General features: G+C 47.9%; 2 protein-coding genes across 2 annotated transcripts; both read left to right on the top strand.

The window, feature by feature from the left end:
- Positions 1-945: 945 nt before the first annotated feature.
- LOC105869708 (olfactory receptor 7G2-like) lies at positions 946-1,881 on the top strand. Its single transcript, XM_012761748.3, has one exon. It carries the CDS (start codon positions 946-948, stop codon positions 1,879-1,881), a length of 936 nt encoding a protein of 311 aa, XP_012617202.2.
- Positions 1,882-12,280: 10,399 nt separating this feature from the next.
- OR1M1 (olfactory receptor family 1 subfamily M member 1) lies at positions 12,281-13,222 on the top strand. Its single transcript, XM_012761761.2, has one exon. The coding sequence runs from the start codon at positions 12,281-12,283 to the stop codon at positions 13,220-13,222; it is 942 nt and encodes a 313-aa protein (XP_012617215.2).
- The last annotated feature ends 12,670 nt before the right edge of the window (positions 13,223-25,892 follow it).

The raw sequence follows: 25,892 nt of genomic DNA, 5'->3' as shown, positions 1-25,892 counted from the left end.
ATTGAACTAAGGATGTTCTTTTCTTTTCTACATCTTGCCCTTCTTTAAGGCCGTCACTTCCCTGCTATAATATCATGAACCACGACAGGTAGTTCATTCACCTCCATGGCAAGAACCAAGTCACAATAGAATATGTTAAGAGTCCCTCACATAGCAAGCACTGTGCTTAACGATTTTGTCTTCCCACCCTCGTAACAGTCCCAGAAGGTTTTACGATGCCTCCCCATTCTACAAATGAGGAGATTGAGGCTTCTCGCAGAGTTGAAAAAAAAAAAAACACACATACACACACATTTTCTTATTTACAAAGTAAGTACTGGAGCCGGAGTTAAACTCAGACATGTGTGTCTGGCTTGAAATCTTGATTGATGCTGTTAATGCTGATTTAGATTTTTTTCCTTTTTTGTTTTTAATTTCAAAGGATTAAGGGGGTGCAATTCTTTCCGGGTACATAGATCGCTTTTATAATGCTCGAGTCATGCTCGTACGTGTGCCCAGCACCCAGATAGTGTTCACTGTGCCCGTTTGGTAGGTTTTCACCCATCCCACCCTCCCCTTTGCCTTCTGCTTGCTTTGCGTTGAGTTTTACTTCCCTCTGTGCACACGTGGGCTCGTCATTTGGTTTTCCTGCCTGTTTGAGGCTTTGGAGAATTCTCAAGGAAAAAGCCATATACTGGTTCCTATTTCATCCCTATTAGTTGATACCGATGTGGGAAAAGAGTAGACATTCGATAGATAAAATGTGGGTAATGGAGTAGTAGTGTGTGAAAGTAGACAGAAAGAAAAGCGGTTGGGGAAGGAACAGAGAGGGACAGAGGGCAGAGGGATGGTTAGTATCACCGACTTCCTGATATAGAGAAGGAAAGTTCTCTAAAGTAAGGGGTCTTTGTGCATCTGTTATCTGCTCCGTCACCTGTATTTACTCCCATCAGATTCCTCAACAACATGGAAGCAGAAAACCAAACAGGTGTCCCAGATTTCCTCCTCCTGGGGCTCTCGGGTGACCCAGAGCTGCAGCCCATCCTCTTCGGGCTGTTCCTGTGTGTGTACCTGGTCACGGTGCTCGGGAACCTGCTCATCGTCCTGGCCGTGGTCTCCGACGCCCGCCTGCACACCCCCATGTACTTCTTCCTCTCCAACCTGTCCTTTGTAGACATCTGCTTCAGCAGCACCACTGTCCCCAAGATGCTGGTGAACATCCGGCGGCGGAGCAAAGCCATCAGTTACGCGGGCTGCCTCGCCCAGGTCTGCCTGGTGCTGGCTTTCGCGGGATTGGAGAACTTTCTCCTCGCGGCGATGGCCTATGACCGCTACGTGGCCATCTGCCATCCGCTGAGGTACACGCGCGTCATGAACCCCCGGCTGTGCGGGTTGCTGGTGTTGAGCTCTCTGGTCATCAGCGTTGGGGACGCCCTCCTCCACAGCCTGATGGTCTTGCAGCTGTCCTTCTGCGCGGACCTGGAAATCTCCCACTTCTTCTGCGAACTCGCGCAAGTCCTCAAGGTCGCCTGCTCCGACACCTTGGTCCACAGCGTCCTGGTGTACGCAGTGACTAGCGTGTTGGGTGGCGTTCCTCTCCTTGGCATTATTTTCTCTTACGCCCAGATTGTCTCCTCCATCCTGAGGATGCCATCCCCCGGGGGGAAGTTCAAAGCGTTCTCCACCTGTGGCTCCCACCTCTCGGTTGTTTTGTTGTTCTACGGGACCGCGTTTGGGGTGTACATCAGCTCTGCCGTGACTGCCGCGTCCACCGGGGTGGCAGCAGCCTCCGTGATGTACACGGTGGTCCCGCCAATGATCAACCCCTTTATCTACAGCCTGAGGAACAGGGACATGAAGGGAGCCCTGAGGAAACTCGTCGGAAGAACAGCTCTTTGGTGACTGTGTGATCTGCTTTGAGCTTCGGCTTCCAGAAGGAGAGAACGTACAGGGACGTTCGAAGAGTCCAAATGGCGGACTCCTCTGTCACCAAGTTATTGTTCTCGATGGTGAGACGCCATCAGGACATAGGATGGTTCAACTGAGGCTTCGAAATGGACTGTGGTTCTCTCTAGCAGTGGGGTTTTTGACAATTTATGTGACCTCTCTGAGCTTGATTTTTTTTTTTTTTTTTTTTTTGGTCAAGATGCTTACGGCCGGGCGTGGTGGCTCACGCCTGTAATCCTAGCACTCTGGGAGGCCAAGGTGGGCGGATTGCTCAAGGTCAGGAGTTCGAGACCAGCTTGAGCAAGAGCAAGACTCTGTCTCTACTATAAATAGAAAGAAATTAATTGCCCAACTAATATATATAGACAAAATTATCCGGGCATGGTGGCGCATGCCTGTAGTCCCAGCTACTCGGGAGGCTGAGGCAGGAGGATCGCTTGAGCCCAGGAGTTTGAGGTTGCTGTGAGCTAGGCTGATGCCACGGCACTCACTCTAGCCTGGGCAACAAAGCAAGACTCTGTTTCAAAAAAAAAAAAAAAGATGCTTGCAAGATAAATCTGAAAAAAAGATTCTTGCTGTAGTGATTTCGGGAAGAATGTTCTTAGGACAACACTAGTCCTAACAGGAGAATAGGACAGGTGACGAAATCACGAAAGATATGATCAAGTAAATAAACCAATAAAAGGTGATTTCGGTGATATTGCCATCCACCTAGAAGAAAACCAAATTAGACCTCTTCTTACCAGCATGTACAAAAGTCCATTCCCAATAGGTTAATGTTTTCAATACTCAAAATACTGTAATCTAAACTTAGATTACACATAAAATTAAATTCAATTTAAGAACATGTAGGAATAACTTTTGGGTTGTGGAGGCTTTTTCAAGTAAGACATGAAATCTGCACCTGTAAGTTTAAAAATGGGTCTATTTTACTAGGGTAATTTAATATGCTTAGTATGGGAACACGCAAACCAATATAATATGACAAAGCCAAGTTTGGGAAGATAACGTGTACTAAAATAACTGATAAAATGTTAACATCTATGCTATGCAGATAGTTCCACAAAAATATGCAATCCATTTGGAAGAAATCCAAATGCCCAATAAATATGTGAACATTAAAATAGGCAGTGCAAACAAAAATCACTTTCAGCATATAGAAAGAGCTTATGTAAGACTGGGAAACAGAGCAAGACCCTGTGTCTAAAAAAAACAAAACAAAACAAAAAAAAGCCTCAGAGCTTATATTAATCAAGGAAAAAATACAAACCACCTATGGCTGCCATAATAGGTTACCCCAAACTTGGTGACTTAAGACAACAGAAATGTATCCTTTTGCAGCTCTGGATTCCAGAAGCCCAAAATCAAGGTGTTGGCAAGGCTGAGTTACCTCCAAAAGTAACAGTGGAGAATCTTTCCTTGTCTCCTTCTGACCTCTGGTGGCTTCAAGCGTTCTTTGGCTGTGGTTACAAAACTCAAATTTCAGGCCGGGCACAGTGGTTCAGCCTGTAATCCTAGCACTCTGGGAGGTCGAGGTGAGAGGATCCTTTAAGCTCAGGAGTTTGAAACCAGCCTGAGCAAGAGCGACACCTAGTCTCTACTAAAAATAGAAAGAAATTAATTGGCCAACTAAAAATATATAGAAAAAATCAGCCGGGCATGGTGGCACATGCCTGTAGTCCCAGCTACTCGGGAGGCTGAGGCAGGAGGATCGCTTGAGCCCAGGAGTTTGAGGTTGCTGTGAGCTAGGCTGATGCCATGGCACTCACTCTAGCCTGGGCAACAAAGCAAGATTCTGTTTCAAAAAAAAAAAAAAGATGCTTGCAAGATAAATCTGAAAAAAAGATTCTTGCTGTAGTGATTTCGGGAAGAATGTTCTTAGGACAACACTAGTCCTAACAGGAGAATAGGACAGGTGACGAAATCACGAAAGATATGATCAAGTAAATAAACCAATAAAAGGTGATTTCGGTGATATTGCCATCCACCTAGAAGAAAACCAAATTAGACCTCTTCTTACCAGCATGTACAAAAGTCCATTCCCAATAGGTTAATGTTTTCAATACTCAAAGTACTGTAATCTAAACTTAGATTACACATAAAATTAAATTCAATTTAAGAACATGTAGGAATAACTTTTGGGTTGTGGAGGCTTTTTCAAGTAAGACATGAAATCTGCACCTGTAAGTTTAAAAATGGGTCTATTTTACTAGGGTAATTTAATATGCTTAGTATGGGAACACGCAAACCAATATAATATGACAAAGCCAAGTTTGGGAAGATAACGTGTACTAAAATAACTGATAAAATGTTAACATCTATGCTATGCAGATAGTTCCACAAAAATATGCAATCCATTTGGAAGAAATCCAAATGCCCAATAAATATGTGAACATTAAAATAGGCAGTGCAAACAAAAATCACTTTCAGCATATAGAAAGAGCTTATGTAAGACTGGGAAACAGAGCAAGACCCTGTGTCTAAAAAAAACAAAACAAAACAAAAAAAGCCTCAGAGCTTATATTAATCAAGGAAAAAATACAAACCACCTATGGCTGCCATAATAGGTTACCCCAAACTTGGTGACTTAAGACAACAGAAATGTATCCTTTTGCAGCTCTGGATTCCAGAAGCCCAAAATCAAGGTGTTGGCAAGGCTGAGTTACCTCCAAAAGTAACAGTGGAGAATCTTTCCTTGTCTCCTTCTGACCTCTGGTGGCTTCAAGAGTTCTTTGGCTTGTGGCTACAAAACTCGAATTTCAGGCTGGGAGCAGTGGCTCAAGCCTATAATCCTAGCACTCTGGGAGGTCAAGGAGAGAGGATCCTTTAAGCTCAGGAGTTTGAAGCCAGTGAACAAGAGAGACACCCGGTCTTTACTAAAAATAGAAAGAAATTAACTGGCCTACTAAAAATATATAGAAAAAATCAGCCGGGCATGGTGGCGCATGCCTGTAGTCCCAGCTACTCGGGAGGCTGAGGCAGGAGGATTGCTTGAGCCCAGGAGTTTGAGGTTGCTGTGAGTTAGGCTGACGCCATGGCACTCTAACCGGGGTGACAGAGTAAGTGAGACTCTGTCTCAAAAAAGAAAAAGAAAAAACTCAAATTTCAGCACCCAGTTTTACACTGCCTTTCCCATTCTCTGTGTATTCTAAGGACACGTGTTACCCAGTTGATTCAGGATGACCTTGTCTCAAGGTTCTTAACTTAATTACATTTTTTTTATTATGTATAATTTTTTATTATGTATATCATCAGAATATTATGGGGGTACAAAGGCTTTGGTTACATAAATTGTCTTTGAACCACCTGATTCAGAGCTACAAGTGTGTCCATCCTTCGATAGCATAGCCCACACCTGTTAGGTATGAATTTACCCGTCTCCTCCTGTCCCCCCCTGCTCAACACCTGATGAATGTTACTTCCTCATGTGCACATAAGTGTTGATCATTTAGTACCAATTTGATGGTGAGTACATGTGGTGCGTGTTTTTCTATTCTTGTAATACATCACTTAGAAGAATGGGGTTCCAGCTCCATCCAGGATAATACAAGAGGTATTAATTCACCATGGTTTTTGTGGCTGAGTAGAGCTCCATGATATTCATATACCACATTTTATTAATCCACTCATGTATTGATGGGCACTTGGGTTGTTTCCACATCTTCCAGAGGTTAGGATGTGGACATATGTTTTTAGGGGGCCACCATTCAACTCACACCACCCTCTAGAAAAATAGACAAAAGACAATAGATTGTTCACACAGGAGAAAATGCAAATGGCAACAAACATGAAAAGATAGTCTACCCCAGTAATCAGCAAATGCAAATTAAAACAATAGAGATTATCTTTGGAGATTCTATTCTAATTCTGTCAGATAGCCAGAAGTTAGACTCTTAATGCTCACTGCTGGAAAAATGTAACTCTAAAATATTACTGGTAAGAATTTTTATAGCTGTTTTGGGAAACAGTTTGGCAGTATCCATTAAAATAAAAACTACATGTAACCTTGGACAATGTTATAGACTGAATGTTTTTGTCGCCCCCAAAATTCGTATGTTGAAGCCCTAATCTCCAATGTGATGGTATTTGGAGATAGAGCTTTGAGGAGATAATTACATTTAGATAAATTCATGAGTGATGGGACCCCCCCCCAAGATGAGATTAGTGGCCTTGTAGGAAGAGAGAGACCTCACCTAGAAATAACAGCCAAACCAAAAAGCACAGAATACAATTGGGACCCAAATTTTGTGATTTGACGTATCATTTTTCTAGGAATTAGAGCTCTTGGAGAAGTGGATACTGCCTGGTCTGAGGCAGAAAATATTCTAGATGAGCCCAGGATAGATACCTTGTAGTGGCAGATGTCACCAACAAAGCCTGCCGATGGTACATCAAAAGGATTCAGGGGTCAACTTGGAAGACTCCTACTGACAACCTATGACACAATATTAACATCAACAGGAATAATAACTGTCATGGAGAAACAGTAAAAAATGTTAAAAAAAATTCAGGTATTTATAATCAAGGTTTAAATAAAGAGAAAGGAAACCCACTCACTGATCACCTTGGGTTGGGGGGTTGGTGCTAGGAAACCACGTCATTATTTTGAAAGCCAATAAATAAAAGAATTTAAGGATTCAAGCATTCTCGCTAACTTTCCTATACAAACAGTCCCTCAGGATAATCAGAAGTTTCTTTTTGTAGAAATATTCCAGCTAATACATGAAAGTCTCCTAGGATATCCTCATTTGGCAATCCATCGTGAAATTATGAGCCAAGGCCGTGATCCTCAATGGCCAGTCATGTCATGAGAAAAGGGACAACAGAAAACACCAGTTATTGAGGAAGGTCCACAACACAGTCTACGGGGTATCCTTTCCCCTCAAAACTCAATCCTGGGCCGGGCGAGGTGGCTCACGCCTGTAATCCTAGCTCTCTGGGAGGCCGAGGCGGGCGGATTGCTCAAGGTCAGGAGTTCGAAACCAGCCTGAGCAAGAGCGAGACCCCATCTCTACTATAAATAGAAAGAAATTAATTGGCCAACTAATATATATAGAAAAAAAAAAATTAGCCGGGCATGGTGGCGCATGCCTGTAGTCCCAGCTACTCGGGAGGCTGAGGCAGGAGGATCACTTGAGCCCAGGAGTTTGAGGTTGCTGTGAGCTAGGCTGACGCCACAGCACTCATTCTAGCCTGGGCAACAAAGCGAGACTCTGTCTCAAAAAAAAAACAAAAAAAAAACTCAATCCTGAAGCTAATCCAGTATCTAGATCTAAACATCAATTGTGCAATTGCAATTAAAAGAGGCAAGCGTCAAATGGTGGCAAACAAAAGCAACCAGGCAAACCTAGGCCATTCCTTCAACAAATAACTTTCAAGGGGGATAAACAAAAAAGAAGAGAAACATAAAGATTAAAAAAAAAAAAAAAAAAAAAAAACTGAGCTCAGTGGCTCATGCCTGTAATCCTAGTGCTCTTGGAGGCCAACGTGGGAGGATATCTTGAGGCCAGGAGTTCAAGACCAGCCTGAGCAAGAGTGAGACCTTGTCTCTACTTAAAATAGAAAAATTAGCCGGGCATGGTGGCGCGTGCCTGTAGTCACAGCTACTTGGGAGGATGAAGCAGGAGGATCACTTGAGCCCAAGAGTTTGAGGTTGCAGTGAACTAGGATCGTGCCACTGCACTCCAGCCTGGGTGACAAAGCAAGACACTGTCTTTAGGAAAGAAGAAGAGGAAGAAGGAGGAGGAGGAGGAGGAGGAGGAGGAGGAGGAGAAGGAAGGAAGGAAGGAAGGAAGGAAGGAAGGAAGGAAGGAAGGAAGGAAGGAAGGAAGGAAGGAAGGAAGGAAGGAAGGAAGGAAGGAAGAAGGAAAAAGAAGAAAGAAGAAAAGAGGTTTTACTTTTTTAGAGACATCCCCAAATCATATGGTATGTGGAAGTTGCTCTGGAACGACCCTGGGGAAGAAGTTAAAGTAGGCAGAATACTGATGAAACAAGACCTTGATTAGATAATTGTTGAAGCTGAGGGGTGGGGTACATGGGCTTTCGATATATTAAACGGAGGCATGTGGGAAAAAATAGCCAATTTTGTTGGCCAACAATGATAGAATACTGGCAATTTCACATGGCTCAACCTAGAACTTATATGCTCTTTACTTGTATCTATATTTGGGGGTAGTTACATAACCAAAGGCTTTTAAAAACGGGCCCTTAATGTATCAATCGGATCCATGGGTGTTTATTGAGCAGACACATAACCCAGTAATCTGGCCATGATCTCAGACAACTGAATCCCTAAAAATACAAAGGTAGGGACTCATAATGGTGGCACCATGGTACAAAGAACCCTCGTGAGAATCTGGTTGCAGACATGGTCAGCAACCACTCTCTCTGGGCTTGCCCTTCTGGGTAGAGTCTAACTCATCTCCTTGCAGAACCGGAAGGAAGCCATGGCGCCATTTGCAGGAAGTTGCCACGTAGGTTCAGTGGAATGAGCCTTGTATCTTGGCGACACATCACTGGCTGAATGTAGGGAGATATCTAGACTGTTTCTTGGTTATTTAAGTGCTAAGGAATTCTGGCTTCAAATAAGAATGGGGTCTTCCAATAGGAGAAGCCCCGGGCCTTGGAAAGACAGAGTTTAGGAGACAAGAGAGAGTTTTGTTCCCAGAGGAGAGAGGGCAGTGGAGACAGTTGGGAAACATGCAACGGATCCCTAAGTTGCCATGTTGCCTCCAAAAGACCTAACAAGGTCCATACAAGCGTCTTACTGCCACGTCCCAGCCCCCATAGGAAACTGAACTATTTGGGGAATAGAGGTGAAATTGGACAATTTGTCTAACAAGGAGCCTTGGGAATTGACTTCTCATTGGTCCTGAAATTGTAAATATTCCCTCAGTTCCTACAACGTATACCCCACCCTAGCTTTTCTTCTCTGGGCCAGGAGGACAAATTTCTCGTGCTTCTGTGAGGCATCAGTCTGGCCCAAAGGTCTACCTTCATCATCTAGTACTTTCCTGGAGGCAGAGTCAGCATCTTGTCTATCACAAGGAAGGAAACTGAGCCAGTTTAAGTCATGCCTGAGTGATGGTGTCGAGAGAAAAAAACATAGCCCAGTAAGTGACTTGGGGGGTGGGCGGGGAAGGCTGAACAAATGTTGGCAGAATTAGTGAGAGGCAAGCTCTGTGATCTCAGAAACCCTAGAAGAGTCTATCTGGCCAAATCAGCACCCACTTGTCATAGCCAGGGCAACATCATATAGCTCACTGCAGCCTCCAACTCCTGAGCTCAAGCGATCCTCCTGCCTCAGCCTCCTGAGCAGCTGGGACTACAGATGCACGCCACGATGCCTGGCTAATTTTTCTATTTTTTGTAGAGATGAGGGTCTCACTCTTGCTCAGGCTGGTCTGGAAATCCTGAGCTCAAGTGATCCTCCCGCCTCAGCCTCCCAGAGTGCCAGGATTACAGGCGTGAGCCACCGCGCCCAGCCCACACATGATTTTTTAGCACCGTTCTTATTTAGTTCTTCTTTTCCAAGCCAACTTGAGTGCCTGAAGGAACAGAGGGGTTCCCACAACACTTATGTAGGTGGAAGTTTGGTTTACTATTCTCATGGTTGGGTCTCCAAAGCCCTTGGAGATTTCTGATCTGTTCGGGCAGAGAGAACTTAGATACAGAGTCCGGAGGTCCAGATGGGATAGGAGTGGTGCTTCCTCGAGCAGATCCTCATCAAGATTAAGGGCACACACGAATCGTCCAGTTGCTGAGACTCAAAACTTTCCTCAAGAGCTGCGGAAGGATGAGGAATGACAGAGTAAGCCAGTGAAAGTTTAGGCATCAGGGCAGGAAATTGTCTGAGATCAATTCATGGATCATGGGGCATTTCATAGCTTCTCTTGGGATATTAAGAGTCAGAAATCTGACTCTTTTCCAAATTTTTAATTGACATAATAATTGCACATACATGTTCAATGGGTTACATAGGGATGTTTCAATACTTGCAATGTGTAGTGACCGCATCAGGATAATTAGCATATTCAACATCTCAAATATTTACCATTTCTTTGTGTTCGGAGCATTCAGTATCCTCCTTCTAGCTGTTTGAAACTATGTAACACATTATTGTTAACTATATAGTCCTCCTACAGTGGCATAGAACACTAGAACTCATTCCTCTCATTTAGCTGTAATTTTGTATCCTTTTTTTTTTTTTTTTTTTTTTTTTTTTTTTACAGCTGAATAGTATCCATCGTGTGTCTACATTTTCTTTATCCATCCATCTGTTGTTGGACACCTAGGTGGATCTTGTCTATACTGAATACTGCTGTAGTCAACATGAAAGCACAGATATCTCTCCAATATACCGGTTTCCCTTCCTTTGGTTAAGTGTCCCATTAGTGGGATTGCCAAATTGTAGTGTGGTTCTGTTTGCAGTTTAAACCTCTGACTCTTTGAGTTGGATGATGAGACCATGAGGCGGGATGGTGCCAGGGCCACGGGGCGGCACGCACGTCCGATGTGATGTCAGGACAGAGAATAGGAAACTACCTGTAACAGGTAATGCCCTCTGCCCACTACAGAGGGGAGGTTTGACGCAAGATGGTTAGGGGGCAAGAAACCCCAGAAAGAGAGGCCACAGGGAGGCATCATGGCTCCGTGGAAAGGCCGTGAGCTTTGGACTCAGGCACAGGTCGTACGTTTGGAACCCAGCCCGACCACTCAATGTCGGCGGGAGCCTGCACACATCCTAGCTCCTCCCATAGCCTCACACATCCCATCTGTAAAATGGGAACCATGACCCTTGCCTTACAGTTTGTTATTAGGATGACGTGGCGTTTATGTAAAGTGTCTAGGACAGCATTTTGGCACATATCAGGATTTTATTAACTATTATAGAATGTGTAGAAAGATGGACACAGGAAGTAGCAGGGAAGCATAGGTTTTGAGGGGTCCCAGCATATCGCCCCAAATAGCTAGAGTAAAATATACTTACAGGAGGGTTATCTATCGGTAGCTAAAATAAGTTCCGATTTGCAAAAAAGGTGCAGGAGACTTTTTTTTTTTTTTGGTTTCTAGATCTTTTATTTATTTTAATTTTAATGTTTTTTTAATTTCAGCATATTACGGGGGCACAAATGTTTTAAGTTACATAGTTTGACTTTGCCCCGCCTGAGCCAGAGCTTCAAGCGTGTCCATCCCCCAGACGGTGCACACCGCACCCATTAGGTACCGGAGATTTTTTTTGAGGTGCAGGTAAAACAGTTGTTCAAATTTTGCTCAGTGAGCAAGTGTGAGCAACTCGGGGCTCTTGTGTAGATACCAGATTTTCCAGAAATCACTGCCTGGTGCAACTGTGTTTTCTGAGTGCTCTTAGAATCCCCACAACGAAACTCTATTAAGGCCATTTCCCCATAATCTGATGCATGTGTTTTAGAGTCTTCCTCCCTCACTAAACAGTGAATTCATTAGTTCACTCGTGATTCATGAGATACAGAGATTAAGAGTACATGGTATAGATTTAGACTTGTTGGATTAATGCTGCCACCTATTCTCATTTGATTCATTATTTATTTATTTATTTATTTATTTTAGAGACAGGGTCTCACTCTGTCACAAAGGCTGGTGGTACAAACATCTAGGTTGCATATAACTGCCTTTGCACCACGCAAGCAGCTCTTATCTTGGCCTTTAGGGTGTGCATAAACCCCGAGGTGGCATGCAAAGAAATTTCTGTCTCTTTGCTTCTTTTTAACCTCCGTTCCTGACTTGGAGTGGTTTGAGCAAAATCTCTTTATTTCTGTGGCACCCCTGACTACCAATGTAAAATGTGGACAGTCTATGTCCACCACTTTAGTGGTTATAGCTGAACTTTAATCGTGTGTAATCGATGTAGTAATACCAAAATACTCAACAGAACTATTCTTCTGCAAATCGATATAAGAACCTTAGTTTTTCATTCGAATTCTACTTCTTATGTATCATTGTTGCTTAGTATTTTAATCTGCCTTGTTCACATACTCTGATTACTATTACGAAGTTATTTATTTATTTATCTATTTGAGAGAAAGTCCTGCTACTTTGCCCAGGCTGGTCTTGAACATCTGGGCTCAAGCGATCTTCCTGCTCAGCTTCCCATGTAGCTGGGACTACAGGTGCGCACCAGCCCACCTGGCTCATTTTTTTTTTCTATTTTTTTTTTAGGTAGAGACCAGGGTCTTGCTCTTGGTTCAGGCTGGCCTCTAACTCCTGAGCTTAGGTGATCCTCCCACCTCAGCCTCCCAGAGTGCTAGGGTTGCGGGCGTGAGCCACCGCGCCCGGCCAACTTCCTTCTTTCAATACTTCCAGAGGAACCACACCCATGGCATCAAGGAACCAAAGCAGCGCGTCCGAATTCATCCTCCTGGGACTTTCGGAAAAGCCAGCGCACGAGACCCTTCTCTTTTCCCTGTTCCTCTGCATGTACGTGGTCACGGTGGCGGGGAACTTGTTGATCATCCTGGCCATCAGCACAGACCCTCAGCTCCACACGCCGATGTATTTCTTCCTGGCCAACCTCTCCTTGGTTGACTTCTGCCTGGCCACCGACACCGTCCCCAAGATGCTCGTGAACATCCAGACCAGAAGCAAGTCCATCTCTTATCCTTGCTGCCTGACCCAGATGTACTTTTTCCACTTCTTTGGCATCATGGACAGCGTCTTAATCGCCGTGATGGCTTATGACAGGTTCGTGGCCATCTGCCACCCCTTGCACTACACCGCCATCATGAGCCCGGGCCTCTGTGGGCTGCTGGCCGGCGGTCCCTGGGTGTTTTCTTGCGTGGTCTCCTTCATCCACGTCCTCCTGATGAGCCGCCTGGTCTTCTGCGGCAGCAACGAGCTGCCCCACTACTTCTGCGACCTCACTCCGCTTCTGCGGCTCTCGTGCACGGCCACCACGGTGAACAGGGTCTTCGTGCTCACTGTGGCGGCCATGGTGATAGCCACGCCCTTCCTCTGCATTTTGGCCTCGTACACCCGCATCATCGCCACCGTGCTGAAGGTCCCCTCCGCGGGCGGCAGGAGGAAAGCCTTCTCCACCTGCAGCTCCCACCTGGCCGTGGTTGCCCTCTTCTACGGGACCACCATCGGGGTCTACCTCTGTCCCTCCTCTGTCCGCACCGCCGTGAAGGAGAAAGCCTCTGCCGTCATGTACACCGCGGTCACCCCCATGCTGAACCCCTTCATCTACAGCCTTCGGAACAGGGACCTGCAGAGAGCCCTGCGCAAGCTCGCCCGCAGACAGATCGCCCCCTCTTCCTGACCTCCGGGTGGCTGGGGGGACCTCCAGGGGGTGGAATCTGGACATCTGGGGGTCTCGGGCTGACCTTGGAAGAGTCATCACTTTGGATTTTGAACGGCAGAGGTTTAAAAGGCGACCTCCAGATGGATGGCCTCTGGGAACTGTTTCCCCAGATACCAGAAGCAGCGAGGACACTTCTGAGTGGGTGGGTCTCGAGATGTCCGGAAAAATCTAGGGGTGGTGGGACAGTGGAGGGATGCGAGGCGGAGAAGGGTCTTAGAACCGACCTGAGACTTTGACCTTCCTCCTAAGAGCCAGGCAGTGAACTTGAGACCTCCAGGGACCACAGTCAGGGAGCAGGGGGGCACGATGGGTGCCCCACCACCCTTGCCCCTCGCCACGAACTCTCGGGGAGTGACATGCGGCATGCTAGCGAAAAGTTGTAGAGACACAAGGAGGAAGGGCAGAAAAGGATTTAGACCATGCTCCACCAAGAGAACAAGGAATCACCAACGGATCGCCATATATCTTCTTACCCAAAGAGAAAGTACCAACCAATTTAGTCACAAATCTCTAAGTCAGAAGGAAACTGAGGCACGTCTCAGTCACCATGTCCATGCAATGCAACTAAAGAGTAACACTGCTTGTGGCAGACATGAGATCGATGCATTGCATGTTTTGACCACCTGGCCATGTTTCTTCACACTGTCTCGTTTCATCACTATAAAGTCCCCAGGAAAGAGAGAAATTACGTTTATGTCTTTTGCAGAGTAACCCTCATCTTTGAAGATTTACAACTAATATGAAATGAGCAGTGACTTTGAAGGGGCCAGAAATTTTCAAGTGGTGCTAAGGAGCTGACATCATCTTAAGCAGAATGGCTTTGAGTCATTTTACATCTTGTTTGCTTTTGTAACTTTTCTTCCAAGAGAATTAAGCTCTAATTTCTCAGGTGAACAAACAGACCTCCAGACTTGGCCTTGCTATAGACTTCTCTCTCTCTCTCTCTCTCTCTCTCTCTCTCTCTTAAAAGAAAGACAGTGTCTTGCTCTGTTGCCAGGCTAGAATGTAGTAATGCCATCATCACAGCTCGCTGCAGCCTCGAGCTCCTTGGCTCTAGCTATCCTCCTGCCTCGGCCTCCCAAGTAGCTGGGACTACAGATATGCACACCACCATGCCCGGCTAATTTTTAAAAATTTTTTTGTAGAGATGGGATCTTGCTATGTTGCCCAAGCTGGTCTCAAACTCCTGGGCTCCAGCAGTCCTCCTGCCTCAGCCTCTCAAAGTGCTGAGATTACAGGCATGAGCCACTGTGCCCAGCCAGATTTCTATCAATAAAAACGTGGGCAAGAGAGACAAAGAAAATCCACTTTCTTCTGGATTTTCTGGTGCCTAAAACACAGAATTTAATAATCTTGGGAGGCAGGAGGATCGCTTGAGCCCAGGAGTTTGAAGCTGCAGTGAGCTATGATTGCACCTGTGAGTAGCCACTGTGCTCCAGCCTGGGCAATGTAGCAAGATCCCAATTCAAAAAAAATTAAATAATTTTAAAAACAAAATAAAATAAAAAAGAATGTTGGAGTTTGCCATGGGGAGTCCAGGAGTGGCCAAAATCCAAAAACCACATGAAAATTGAACCACAGCTCTGTCTCCTTGCAATTTCTCCGTACCCTCCTGCTACATGAATGGGAGTGGATACAGGGCTGGTTGTAAGAAGGTTGGAGTTGCCAGAGACTTGGGAAATTATTTCAACTTGGGGGGAGGGTCCTACAAATGTGTGCAAACCTCTCTTTCTGTATCCGGCTCGAGCCGAAGCATTTATTTAACTCCTTCCTCCCCTGTGGGACAGGAAATGCCACAAGTATCAATAAAAGTCTCTTAAGATTTTGTCAGCCAAACCAAAAGATCTCTGTCTTGTTCTGTGTTAAGAAATAAAAACACAACTCCAGCAGAGGTTCGTTCTGGTAGCCTTTGCAAAGATCAACTTCCATCATTCGTTGGTCTCGATATATGTTTCATTCAATCACTCAACAAATATTTACCGTGTTTCTACTCCATGCCAGACTTCATTCTAAGCCCTGGGGGTAACATGGTACACAGGAGAGACAAAACCCTCATCCCCGTGATGAGAAAGTTTTGGGGATGATGGAACTGTTCTGTATCCTGGTGGCAGAGAAGCAAATTTGAAGGGCCCCCAAATTTTTTATTTTAATATACATATGTTTTAGGAGATGGGAGTCTCACTCGGTCTCCCAGCCTAGCTCACTGCAATCTTGAACTCTTGGGCTCAAGCAATCCTCCTGCCTCAGTCTCTTGAGTAGCTGGGACTACAGGTGCATGCCAGTATGCGTATGCCCACCTAATCTTTTTTTTTTTTTTTAGAGATGAGGTCTCACTGTGTTGTTCAGGCTGGTCTTGAACTCCTGGCCTCAAGCGATCCTCCCAGTTCAGCCTCCCAAAGTGCTGGGATTACAGACATGAGCCATTGCGCTCAACCATAGGAGCTGAAAATTTTAAATGGGGTTTTGGCCAACTTTCCACAAATGTCTACATAGGCTCAAATTCCAAGAACTGTATACTCATCCCACAAAAGTCAGTTTTACTGTTGCTAATGTTTAAACATAAAGCTATTAAACAATACAGGCCGGGCGCGGTGGCTCACGCCTGTAATCCTAGCACTCTGGGAGGCCGAGGCGGGCGGATTGCTCGAGGTCAGGAGTTCCAAACCAGCCTGAGCAAGAGCGAGACCCTGTCTCTACTATAAATAGAAAGAAATTAATTGGTTAACTAATATATATAGAAAAAAAATAGCCAGGCATGGTGGCGCATGCCTGTAGTCCGAGCTACTCGGGAGGCTGAGGCAGGAGGATCACTTGAGCCCAAGAGTTGGAGGTTGCTGCGAGCTAGGCTGACGCCACGGCACTCACTCTAGCCTGGGCAACAAAGCGAGACTCTGTCTCAAAAAAAAAAAATACAAAACAGTCCTTCCTGATCCAATAGGGAAAATGACAATACACTAAGAAATCCATAAATGAGGCAGATAATTACCAACATGGGAGAAAGACTTCAAAGGCAAAACATACGCAGGGTGGTATGACAGTTGCCAAGGGCCTCTCTGCTAAGGTGCCTCCTGAGATCAGACCTGGATCTGGCCAAGAAAGGAACATTTCTGCCAAGGAGGTGGGGGCAGGGTAGCAGAGGAAGCAACTACACATGCAAAGTTAGGAACAAGATGGCATTTAAATATGTTTTCAGGAGTGGCCCATTTTTAATTTTTTTTTTTTTTTTTTTTTTGAGACAAAGTCTCGCTCTGTTGCCCAGGCTAGAGTGCAGTGGCATCATCCTAGCTGCACTGCGGCCTCCAACTCCTGGCCTCAAGCCATCCTCCTGCCTCAGCCTCCCGAGTAGCTAGAACTACAGGCACATACCACCACACCCGGCTAATTTTTCTATTTTTAGTAGAGACGGGTCTTGCTCTTGCTCAGGCTGGGCCTCCAACTCCTGGCCTCAAGTGATCCTCCTGCCTCAGCCTCCCAGAGTGCTGGGATTACAGGCATGAACCACCACACCCAGCCCACAGTCCAAAAGTGGCATTCCTTTACAAATGGATATAGGAGATGTGATCTAGATACACAAAGGCCATAAAAAAAAAAAAAAAGAATAAAACCCTGTCACTAGCAGCAACATGGATGGAACTGGAGGTCATTATAGGAAGTGAAATGAACCAGGCACAAACACACAAATGTCACGTTCTCACTCATAGGTGGGAGCTTCAAAAGTGGATCTCGTGAAGACAGAGAGTGGATTGGTGGTTCCCAGAGGCCTGGAGGGGTATCGGGTGGAGAGGACAGGACGAAGAGAAGTCGCTTAAGGGCTACAAAAACACAATTAGATAGAAGGAATGCATTCCAGTGCCCGATAGTACGCTAGGGAAATCACAATTAACGATAATTTATCGTACATTTAAAGACAGCTAGAAGAGAAGATTTGGAATGTTCCCAACAGAAAGAAATGTTGATACCAGAGCTGCTAGATCACCACTGGTTTTTTTGTGGCTGGGTAGAACTCCACGGTATACATATACCACATTTTATCAATCCACTCATGTATTTCAAGAATGGAAAAACAAGCACCACAGGTACTCATGAAATTGGTATCCACTGAGGGTATTAACTGACATGAAATTGATATTAACTGATCAACACGTAAGTGCACATATAGTGGTGACATTCATTGGGTGTCCAGCAGGTGGGAGGGGGAGGGGGAGATGGGTATATTCCCACCTAGTGAGTGCGGGTGTGCACCATCTGGGGGACGGGCACCCTTGAAGCTCTAACTTGGGTGGGGCGAAGGCAATCTATGCAAGCTAAACATTTGTACCCCCGTTATATGCTGAAATTAAAAAAAAATTTTTTTTAAAAAAAGAAATGCTAAATGTTTGACGTGATGGATGGCCTACATGCCTTGATGTGATCATTGCATATTGCATGTATATATCAAAATATCACATGTATAAACACGCACATAAACACGCACAGCTATGATGCATGCAGAAAAACTAAAAATTAAAAAAAAAAAAAGTGCCACCCTTTCACTTTTTCTGTATTGTATTTTCTGGAAGCCCACCCCCCAAGGAGAGGAGCTTGCACAGGCAGTGAGTGTCGGCAGACGGGGGTGCCTGGGACCTCAGTCACCCCGCAGGCTGCCTGCCTCCCACCCCAGCATTTTCCAGGCTGCTGTCTTCTCGGGTGGATCGAACCAGGGCGTCACGGCGCTGGTTGGACACATCCACAAAAAAATTGCTGAAAAAAATGGATTTTACTTTATTTCCTCTCATCTTATTTTTCTTAGCGATTCGGGGATAGACTGAATAAAAATGCTATCACCACGCACACGCACACACACAAATGCGAAGTATGGTGGATTTGTTCATTCATTTGATTTAACCATTGAGCTATCTATTAAAACATCCCATTGCACCTTATAAATATATACAATTACTATTCATCCATTAAAAATGAAAAAAAATAAATAAAAATGAAACACTTGGTGGATTCTGCGTTTGGTGCAGCAGTTCCACCAAGGAGACACACGGGGGCAGCAGATGCACATAGCTGGGATGTCTCGGCCCTCCCGCCCCAAGCCCCGTGGACACAGGTAGTTTGGAGAGAGCATCCCTGGACCTGGTACAGACATTTTGCTTAATCCTGGTTCCTTGTCCCCAACTGACCTCAGTCCCTTTCGACACTGGGGAACCCCAAGCGCACAGTCCAGGGGCTTCCCGAGTTGGAGCATATTGGGAAAAATTGAGTGTTCCAAATGTCCCAGCCGATTGATTCTCTGGGCTCTCTGAATCTTTGTCTCACCCAGGAAGCGGATGTCTGGGACCCAGAAAGGAAAAATTAGCTGGGTGTGGTGGCACAGGCCTGTGGTCCCAGCTACTTGGGAGTTCAAGGCAGGAGGATCGCTTGAGGCCAGGAGTTCAAGATCAGCCTGAGCAAGAGCCCCAGTCTCTACAAAAAATAGAAAAAGTAGCCAGTATCATGGTGTGCACCTGTAACCCCAGCTACTGGGGAGGCTGAGGCAGGAGGATCGCTTGAGCCCAGGAGTTGGAGGTTGCAGTAAGCTATGAAGACGCCACGGCACTCTACCCAGGGCAACAGAGTGAGACTCTGTCTCAAAAAAAAAAAAAAAGAAAGAAAAAGAAAAAGGAAATTAAAGAAAAAAGAGTCCACAAATATAATAAACAGGTAAATCAAGGAAGATGTTAGATCCTATTTTTTAAGAAGCAAAGCAAGGAAGAGAGTTAAGAGTATAAGGGGTGAAGGGGTAGCTTATAGATTTCTTTTCAGCAGCTCTGTTAAGACAGAGTTCACATGTCCTACAATTTACCCATTTGCAGTGTACAATTCAATGGGGTTTTTTTGTTTGTTTTTTTTTTTTTTTCAGACAGAGTCTCGCTTTGTTGCCCAGGCTAGAGTGAGTGCCGTGGCATCAGCCTCGCTCACAGCAACCTCAAACTCCTGGGCTGAAGTGATCCTCCTGCCTCAGCCTCCCGAGTAGCTGAGACTACAGGCATGCACCACCATGCCCAGCTAATTTTTTCTATATATATTAGTTGGCCGATTAATTTCTTTCTATTTATAGTAGAGACGGGGGTCTCGCTCTTGCTCGGGCTGGTTTCGAACTCCTGACCTCTAGGGATTACAGGCGTGAGCCACCGTGCAGGGCCAGGACTGCAGTTTTAAATCAAGCGGCTTGGGGAGGCCTCACGGAGAAGGCGACATGGGGTTAAAGACCTCCCAAAGTGCAAGGGGACGCAGGGTGGACAGGCAGGGGACTGCCGGCCAGCGTGGTCACAGAGTTGCTCTGGAAATAAAGCCGGCAGGACGTTGGCAGAGCTAAATAATGACCCATCTCCTTCTGGGGTCATTACTGTTCCCGTAAGAAAATTGGAGGCGTTCCCAGACATGACTAAGAGGTCAGGTCGAGGAGGTGCAGGAAGGTGGGGGAAGGGGGCAGAGAGCAGTGAATTCAGGGGAGGGCCACCCAGTCACCAGCGGTGGGGACACGCATGGCTGGACGGAGGGAGGGACGGGGAGCAGGGAGTCGCCGTGACCGGGGACAGATCTCCTCTTCGGAAACTGAAACTGGTGCCGCCCGCCCCCTGCGGAGTCCCAGGGGAGTTGCAATCTCGCCACCCCCCTCTTCCTCCCTCCAGGCTTTCTGGGCGGCTCAGGTGGGAGTTTAAAAAATCCTGCTTCTTGCAGGAGGACAATGCCACGCCTCCCCCGCCCTGCCCGCAGAGTGCAGGTGCCAGGTGACACCATGGACTATTTAAGGATTTGTGGAATGTCACATTCCCCTGCTGGTCTCCACCGCCCATCTTCCCAGTGGCTGGGTGGACCGACTTTCTCTCTCAGTGCCTAAGGAGTCAGGGAAGGGGCTGGGCGTGTCCCCCCAACGCCCCCGAGCTGAGGAATGCCTGCATTATCAGGAGGCAGTCAGGTTTCCTGGCAAATTTAAGGAAGATTCTGCAGGAAGCATCTCAGACTAGGTGAGAGGCCAGGGAGGAGTCTTCCTTTAGAATGGACCACAGATTCCTTAGGACATACTGCCCCGCTGAGATGTTCAGCAGTGAACTCTGTCTCCAGGTCTTTGCGAGGGAAGGAAGGAACGGAGGTGGCCTCTTGGGACATAAGTCATCTTAAAACAGCTGTCCGTGCCCTCCTGGGTAGGGGGGTCCCAGAGTCTACCCAGAATTGCACAGAAGCAGGCTCCAAGCTCAGGTTGTCTGCACTGAAATCCCAGATCGCTTGTTAGTTGGGTCACCCCTGCTGGGCAAGGTCCTTGGTTTGCCTGTGCCTCAGTTTTCTCTCTGTAAAATGGGCCTAATAATATTAATCTTTGCCCTCACCGGATTGGCAGCTGATTAGATGCGACAAAGTGTGTGGCTGGCTTAGCGCAGTGCGTAGCAAACGGTGAGTGCTCAATTATTTTTATTAGGAGTAGAACGTGGCTCTCTTTAGGTCGTGTTGTAGGGTCAGGGAGAAAGGGTCTAACTGTTCCGAGTTAGAATCTGTCATTTTTGCCTAAAGCTGAGCCACGGAGGCTAATTCCCACCGGGACACCTTCCCTCCTGCAGGAATACATGTGGCGAGATTGTCATTGGCCCAGGCCTGAGCGAATGCGCCGTGTGGTGTGTGCACAGTTAGGACCACGGGCCGCTGAGACCCTCCTTGGAAGATTTCCAGACTAGCAGGGGACTCTGACATTCCACAGATTCTTAAAATAGTTCAGGAGGTCACCTGCCACCTGCCTTTTCTACTGCATGCCTCATTCATTCCTTTGCGGAGCACCCGTGAAATTCTAGGGTAAGCACCAGAAGCCATGGAGCTATGCCCAAGGCAGGGACCTGCACAGAGAGACGGGGGGCTCAGCCCAGTCTGGATGTGGGGAGTGGGGGGGAGACAGAGGAGGCTTTCTGGGAGATTGTCCCCGAGCTGAGTTAGCTAGGTGAAGCGGGGGCGGAGGGTTAAGGAGAAAGAACATTCCACGCAGCACGCAGAGGCTGGGAATTATCTCTGCACGCTGCCTGGAATTAGCTCCATGTTGCAGATAGGAAACTGAGGCTCAGAGAGGGTAAGTGACTTTCCCAAAGTCACACAGCAGGATCGAAACTTATGAGGCCGAGGCGGGCGGATTGCTCGAGGTCAGGAGTTCGAAACCAGCCTGAGCAAGAGCGAGACCCCATCTCTATTATAAATAGAAAGAAATGAATTGGCCAACTAATATATATATATATAAGAAAAAATTAGCCAGGCACGGTGGCGCATGCCTGTAGTCCCAGCTACTGGGGAGGCTGAGACAGCAGGATTGTAAGAGCCCAGGAGTTTGAGGTTGCTGTGAGCTAGGCTGAGGCCAGTGCAACCAGGAACTTTGAGCCTCAGTTTCCTGACATGCAAATGAGTTTGCCCTGGGCTCTGCCTGCCTTGGATGTGGTGAGAAGCCAGACTGTATTTCCAGCGATAAGGGCAGGGAGGGAAGAGTTCGAGGCATCTTGGCTTGCTCTTGCTTTTGGTTTTTAAAAACACATCCACAGGACGGGCGCGGTGGCTCATACCTATAATCCCAGCACTCTGGGAGGCTGAGGCGGGAGGATCGCTTGAGGCCAGAAGTTCGAGACCAGCCCGAGCAAGAGCGAGCCTCCATCTCTACTAAAAATAGAAAAATTAGCCGGCCGCACCAGTAGTCCCAGCTACTTGGGAGGCTGAGGCAGGAGGGTCTCTTGGGTTCAGGAGTTTGAAGTTGCTGTGAGCCGTGATGATGCCACTGCACTCTAGAAAGAACCAGCGAGGAAAAAACAAAACATACACCAACAGACCAGACCTACTATGTGCCAGGCGGTCCTGACTGCCTTACATGGCTCCCCTTCGCACGGTAGGTTCTTTCTCACCCTCATTGGCAGGCGAGCAGACCTGAGGCTCAGAGAGCTCGATTAACTTGGCAGAGGTCACCCAGCCAGCAGCCGGCCAGGTCAGAATTCCAACTCTGTCACTGGTTTCGGACACCGTACTCTGAACCCCTGGGCTTATCTGGGGACCTTCTGCGTGTGGCAAACACATCAGAATTTGAGGAGACAGACGAAAATTCTGAGAATCCGTTTCCCCTTAGCCTGACCCTGGGGTCCTGGCTTCTGGCAGGTAGACCAGATGTCTACACCAGGAGCAGCTAAAGCAGTGCCAGGCCCCCTCCCTGCCACCACCACCCCCCACCCCCCGCCCTGGGACATTTTCCTTGGTCACGTGGGAGAAGAGATGGCATGGCAGCGTGAGGACAATGGCACGTCTCAGTTACTAATGCCATTTCCGGGCAGGGCTCTGTGCTCTCTCCCAGGCAGGAGGGGAGCCGCAGCCTTACCACTGGGGCTCGGAGAAAACCCAGGAGCAAAGATCTCTGCTCAGCTCCTCTGGGCTGTGAGCCTGGTTTTCCTAAACAAGAAAAAAAAAAAAAAAAATCCATCGATGGTGACATATGCCAGCCACCCCTGCCCTGAGCGCCTGGCCGAGACATTCAGCTTTTCTTTGTGCCGATCGTTTCTCAGTAAAGCTGGGGGTGGAGAGTCGCAGGCAGCCACGGAAGAGCCTGCAACTAACTGTGCCAACTCTGCCTGCAAAGCCTTCTTTTCCAACTGAGAACCGGATTTTGTCCTTGGGGGCGTGAGACACCATGGCAGGTTTTTAGGTTGGGCCAGGTGACCAGGCACAAAGTTGCAAGGAGGGATGGACGGAGGGGACCTGCATGGGGCTGTCACCAGCCCTTCAGCCCAACAGACCTGCCTTCCTAGAGGCCTCCTCCTCTCTCTCCTGTCGCGGGTGCGAGGATGCAGTTTGAGGTGGCCGTCCCTCTGCAAGCCACGTTCCTACTAGTGTCTGTCTCCTTCCCTCTGTCCTCCCCACTGGGACTCTAATTAGGGTTCTCTGAATCACTCAAGTGGCTCCCTGGTCAGCCCCTTTTGCCTTGAGTCGTCCTCTTTCCACGCCTTTCTTCCCAAAGCCACCAGGGGCTTTTTCTAGAATTCCAACCTCACTCTGCTCTTGCTTCGTTTTAAAACTCCCTAGCACTTGCCCAGTCTTCAGGGCAGAGGGCCATTCCTCTGCCTGGGCTACTAGCTCATTGCAGCCCTGACCCTCGTTGGCTGTGCACAAGCCAGGGCACAGCCATTTCACCTCCCCGTGCCTCAGTTCGCCTCCTCTGAAAAGTGGGAACAACTCCTGGCTACCTCAAACGTGATGCTTGAACCAGCGGAATACCCGGGAGCTTGTCAGAAACGTAGGTTCTCCTGGGCAAAGTGGCTCACACTGGTAGTCCCAGCATTCTGGGAGCCCGAGGCAGGGGGATCACTTGAGGCTGGGAGTTCGAGACTAGCCTGGACAACATAGCAAGACTCCATCTCTTTAAAAAGATAAATAAATAATAAAAAAATTTAGCTGGGTGCAGTGGCACACACCTATAGTCCCAGCTACTCGGGAGGCTGAGGCAGGAGGATGGCTTGAGCCCAGGAGTTGGAGGCTGCAGTAAGCTGTGATGACGTCACTGCACTCCAGCCTGGACAACGGAGTGAGACCCTGTCTCAAAGAAGAAGAAAAAAAAAAGCAGATTGCAAGACCTGCCCCTGACCTATTGAATCAAAACGATCTTCACAAGATCTTCAAGTGACTCGTATGCACGTCCGGTTTGAGAAACCCTGGTCTACACAACAGGCTCCGGTAAGGGTTAAAGGAAGAACAGCATCGTGTCAGAGGTGTTCCCTTAAAGCATCTTGACCGGTGCCTCTGTCTACTCCCATAATTCGGGACTCATCACATTTTCTGAGCAATTATTTCTGAACTATTTATTTCGGTGTGCAACACATGCCTCTCTGTGGTGCTTATTATAGCACGGTGGATTAGTGTAAGGGTTTTGGGAATAGCCTCGCTTCGTCTCTAGAAGGTAGATTCGACAATCATGCCCATTTTACTGATGAGGAAACAGGTTCAAAAAGGCTGAGCTGCCTGGGAGCACGCAGGGTCCCCCACGCCCCTCGGCTGGGCGGTGACTGGGTGCTCTTTCTGTGTTCGAGCTGGCTGGGTGACTCTGGGCGACAAACTTGACCTCTCTGTTCTTAGAAACAGTCCCAGGTCAAACGGGTTTGGAAAACACCCTGTTTGATGCACTCGATCATTTGTGAAGTCTGAACACACATCCTGAGCCTCTAAGAGGAGGCCGTGGGATTTCTCAAAGGAGTCAGCCTCCCTTTCTTTCTTCGGAGGGAACTCAGAGTCTGGGCAGAAGTGACTCATTCTTTAGGCACAGAAGGTACAGTGCCTGGGCCCCCCAGGACTTTGAGGGGCTCACAAATAATGTTTTCATTTCTTTTAAAATCAGAAGGGAAAAAAAATAAATAATCGAGCCTCGGTTACATTTACTCTTACACCAAAGCAGTTGAAAAGAAAAAAATACATAGATGTTTTTACCGTTTTTTTAATGCGGACATTGCAAAAGGGACTGTGCCCCCCCCCCCAAAGTGACGGGGCCAACGTCTCTGGGTCTGGGGGGACTTCTCCTGACACCCATGGCGGAGCCTGGCAGCTGCTGTGCCCCACCCCCTCCCACGCACCCCCTCCCATGCCCGCCCACGGGTCCCTGTCGTCCTGGGAGCCCAGGCAGGCTGAAGCTCAGCCCGAGAGCCAATCTGGGCCTGGGAACCAGCGACAGGACCCTTCCCAGCCCCGCCCGGCCTGGGAGGGATTAGGCGGCAGGTGCATTTGATACCCGCAGGATCTCAGCCACCTGGCCGGGCGGCGCGGGGAGGGTTCCCTGGACATGACTGGGGCTCTGCTGGGGGCTCCACCGAGGGCAAGGAGTGGCCCCCATGCCGCTGATGCCGTGAATGGCTGGCCCGAGGCAGGGTCCCCCTGGAGGCCGGCGGTGGTTTCTGGTGCTGTTGATGTTTCCATACCTGCTGCCCACAGGTAAGGGTCCCCTGCCGGCACCTGCTGCCCACACGCAAGGGTCCCCTTCTGGCACCTGCTTCCCACAGGTAAGGGTCCTCTGCCGGCACCTACTGCCCACAGGTAAGGGTCCCCTGCCGGCACCTGCTGCCCACACGTAAGGGTCCCCTTCTGGCACCTGCTTCCCACACATAAGGGTCCCCTTCTGGCACCTGCTGCCCACACGTAAGGGTCCCCTTCTGGCACCTGCTTCCCACACGTAAGGGTCCCCTGCCGGCACCTACTGCCCACAGGTAAGGGTCCCCTGCCGGCACCTACTGCCCACAGGTAAGGGTCCCCTGCCGGCACCTACTGCCCACAGGTAAGGGTCCCCTGCCGGCACCTGCTGCCCACACGTAAGGGTCCCCTTCTGGCACCTGCTGCCCACAGGTAAGGGTCCCCTTCTGGCACCTGCTTCCCACACGTAAGGGTCCCCTGCCGGCACCTGCTGCCCACACGTAAGGGTCCCCTGCTAGTACCTGCTGCCCACAGGTAAGGGTCCCCTGCCGGCACCTGCTGCCCACAGGTGAGGGTCCCCTGCCAGCACTTGCTGCCCACACACAAGGGTCCCCTGGCAGTGCTGATCTTCCTGGGAGGAGGGAAAAGGAATGTACAACCTTGGACAACCTTGAGTGTCAACCCCGCTGCATCTCCCCTT

Source organism: Microcebus murinus, chromosome 27 (genome assembly GCF_040939455.1).
Source record: "Microcebus murinus isolate Inina chromosome 27, M.murinus_Inina_mat1.0, whole genome shotgun sequence".
Classification (NCBI taxonomy): domain Eukaryota; kingdom Metazoa; phylum Chordata; class Mammalia; order Primates; family Cheirogaleidae; genus Microcebus; species Microcebus murinus.
Note: the sequence above shows the minus strand (reverse complement) of the source record. Positions and strands in the feature narration are given on the sequence as shown.

Coding starts and splice junctions, on each gene's coding strand:
- LOC105869708 (XM_012761748.3), top strand. CDS start 946: ATGGAAGCAGAAAACCAAACAGGTGTCCCAGATTTCCTCCTCCTGGGG.
- OR1M1 (XM_012761761.2), top strand. CDS start 12,281: ATGGCATCAAGGAACCAAAGCAGCGCGTCCGAATTCATCCTCCTGGGA.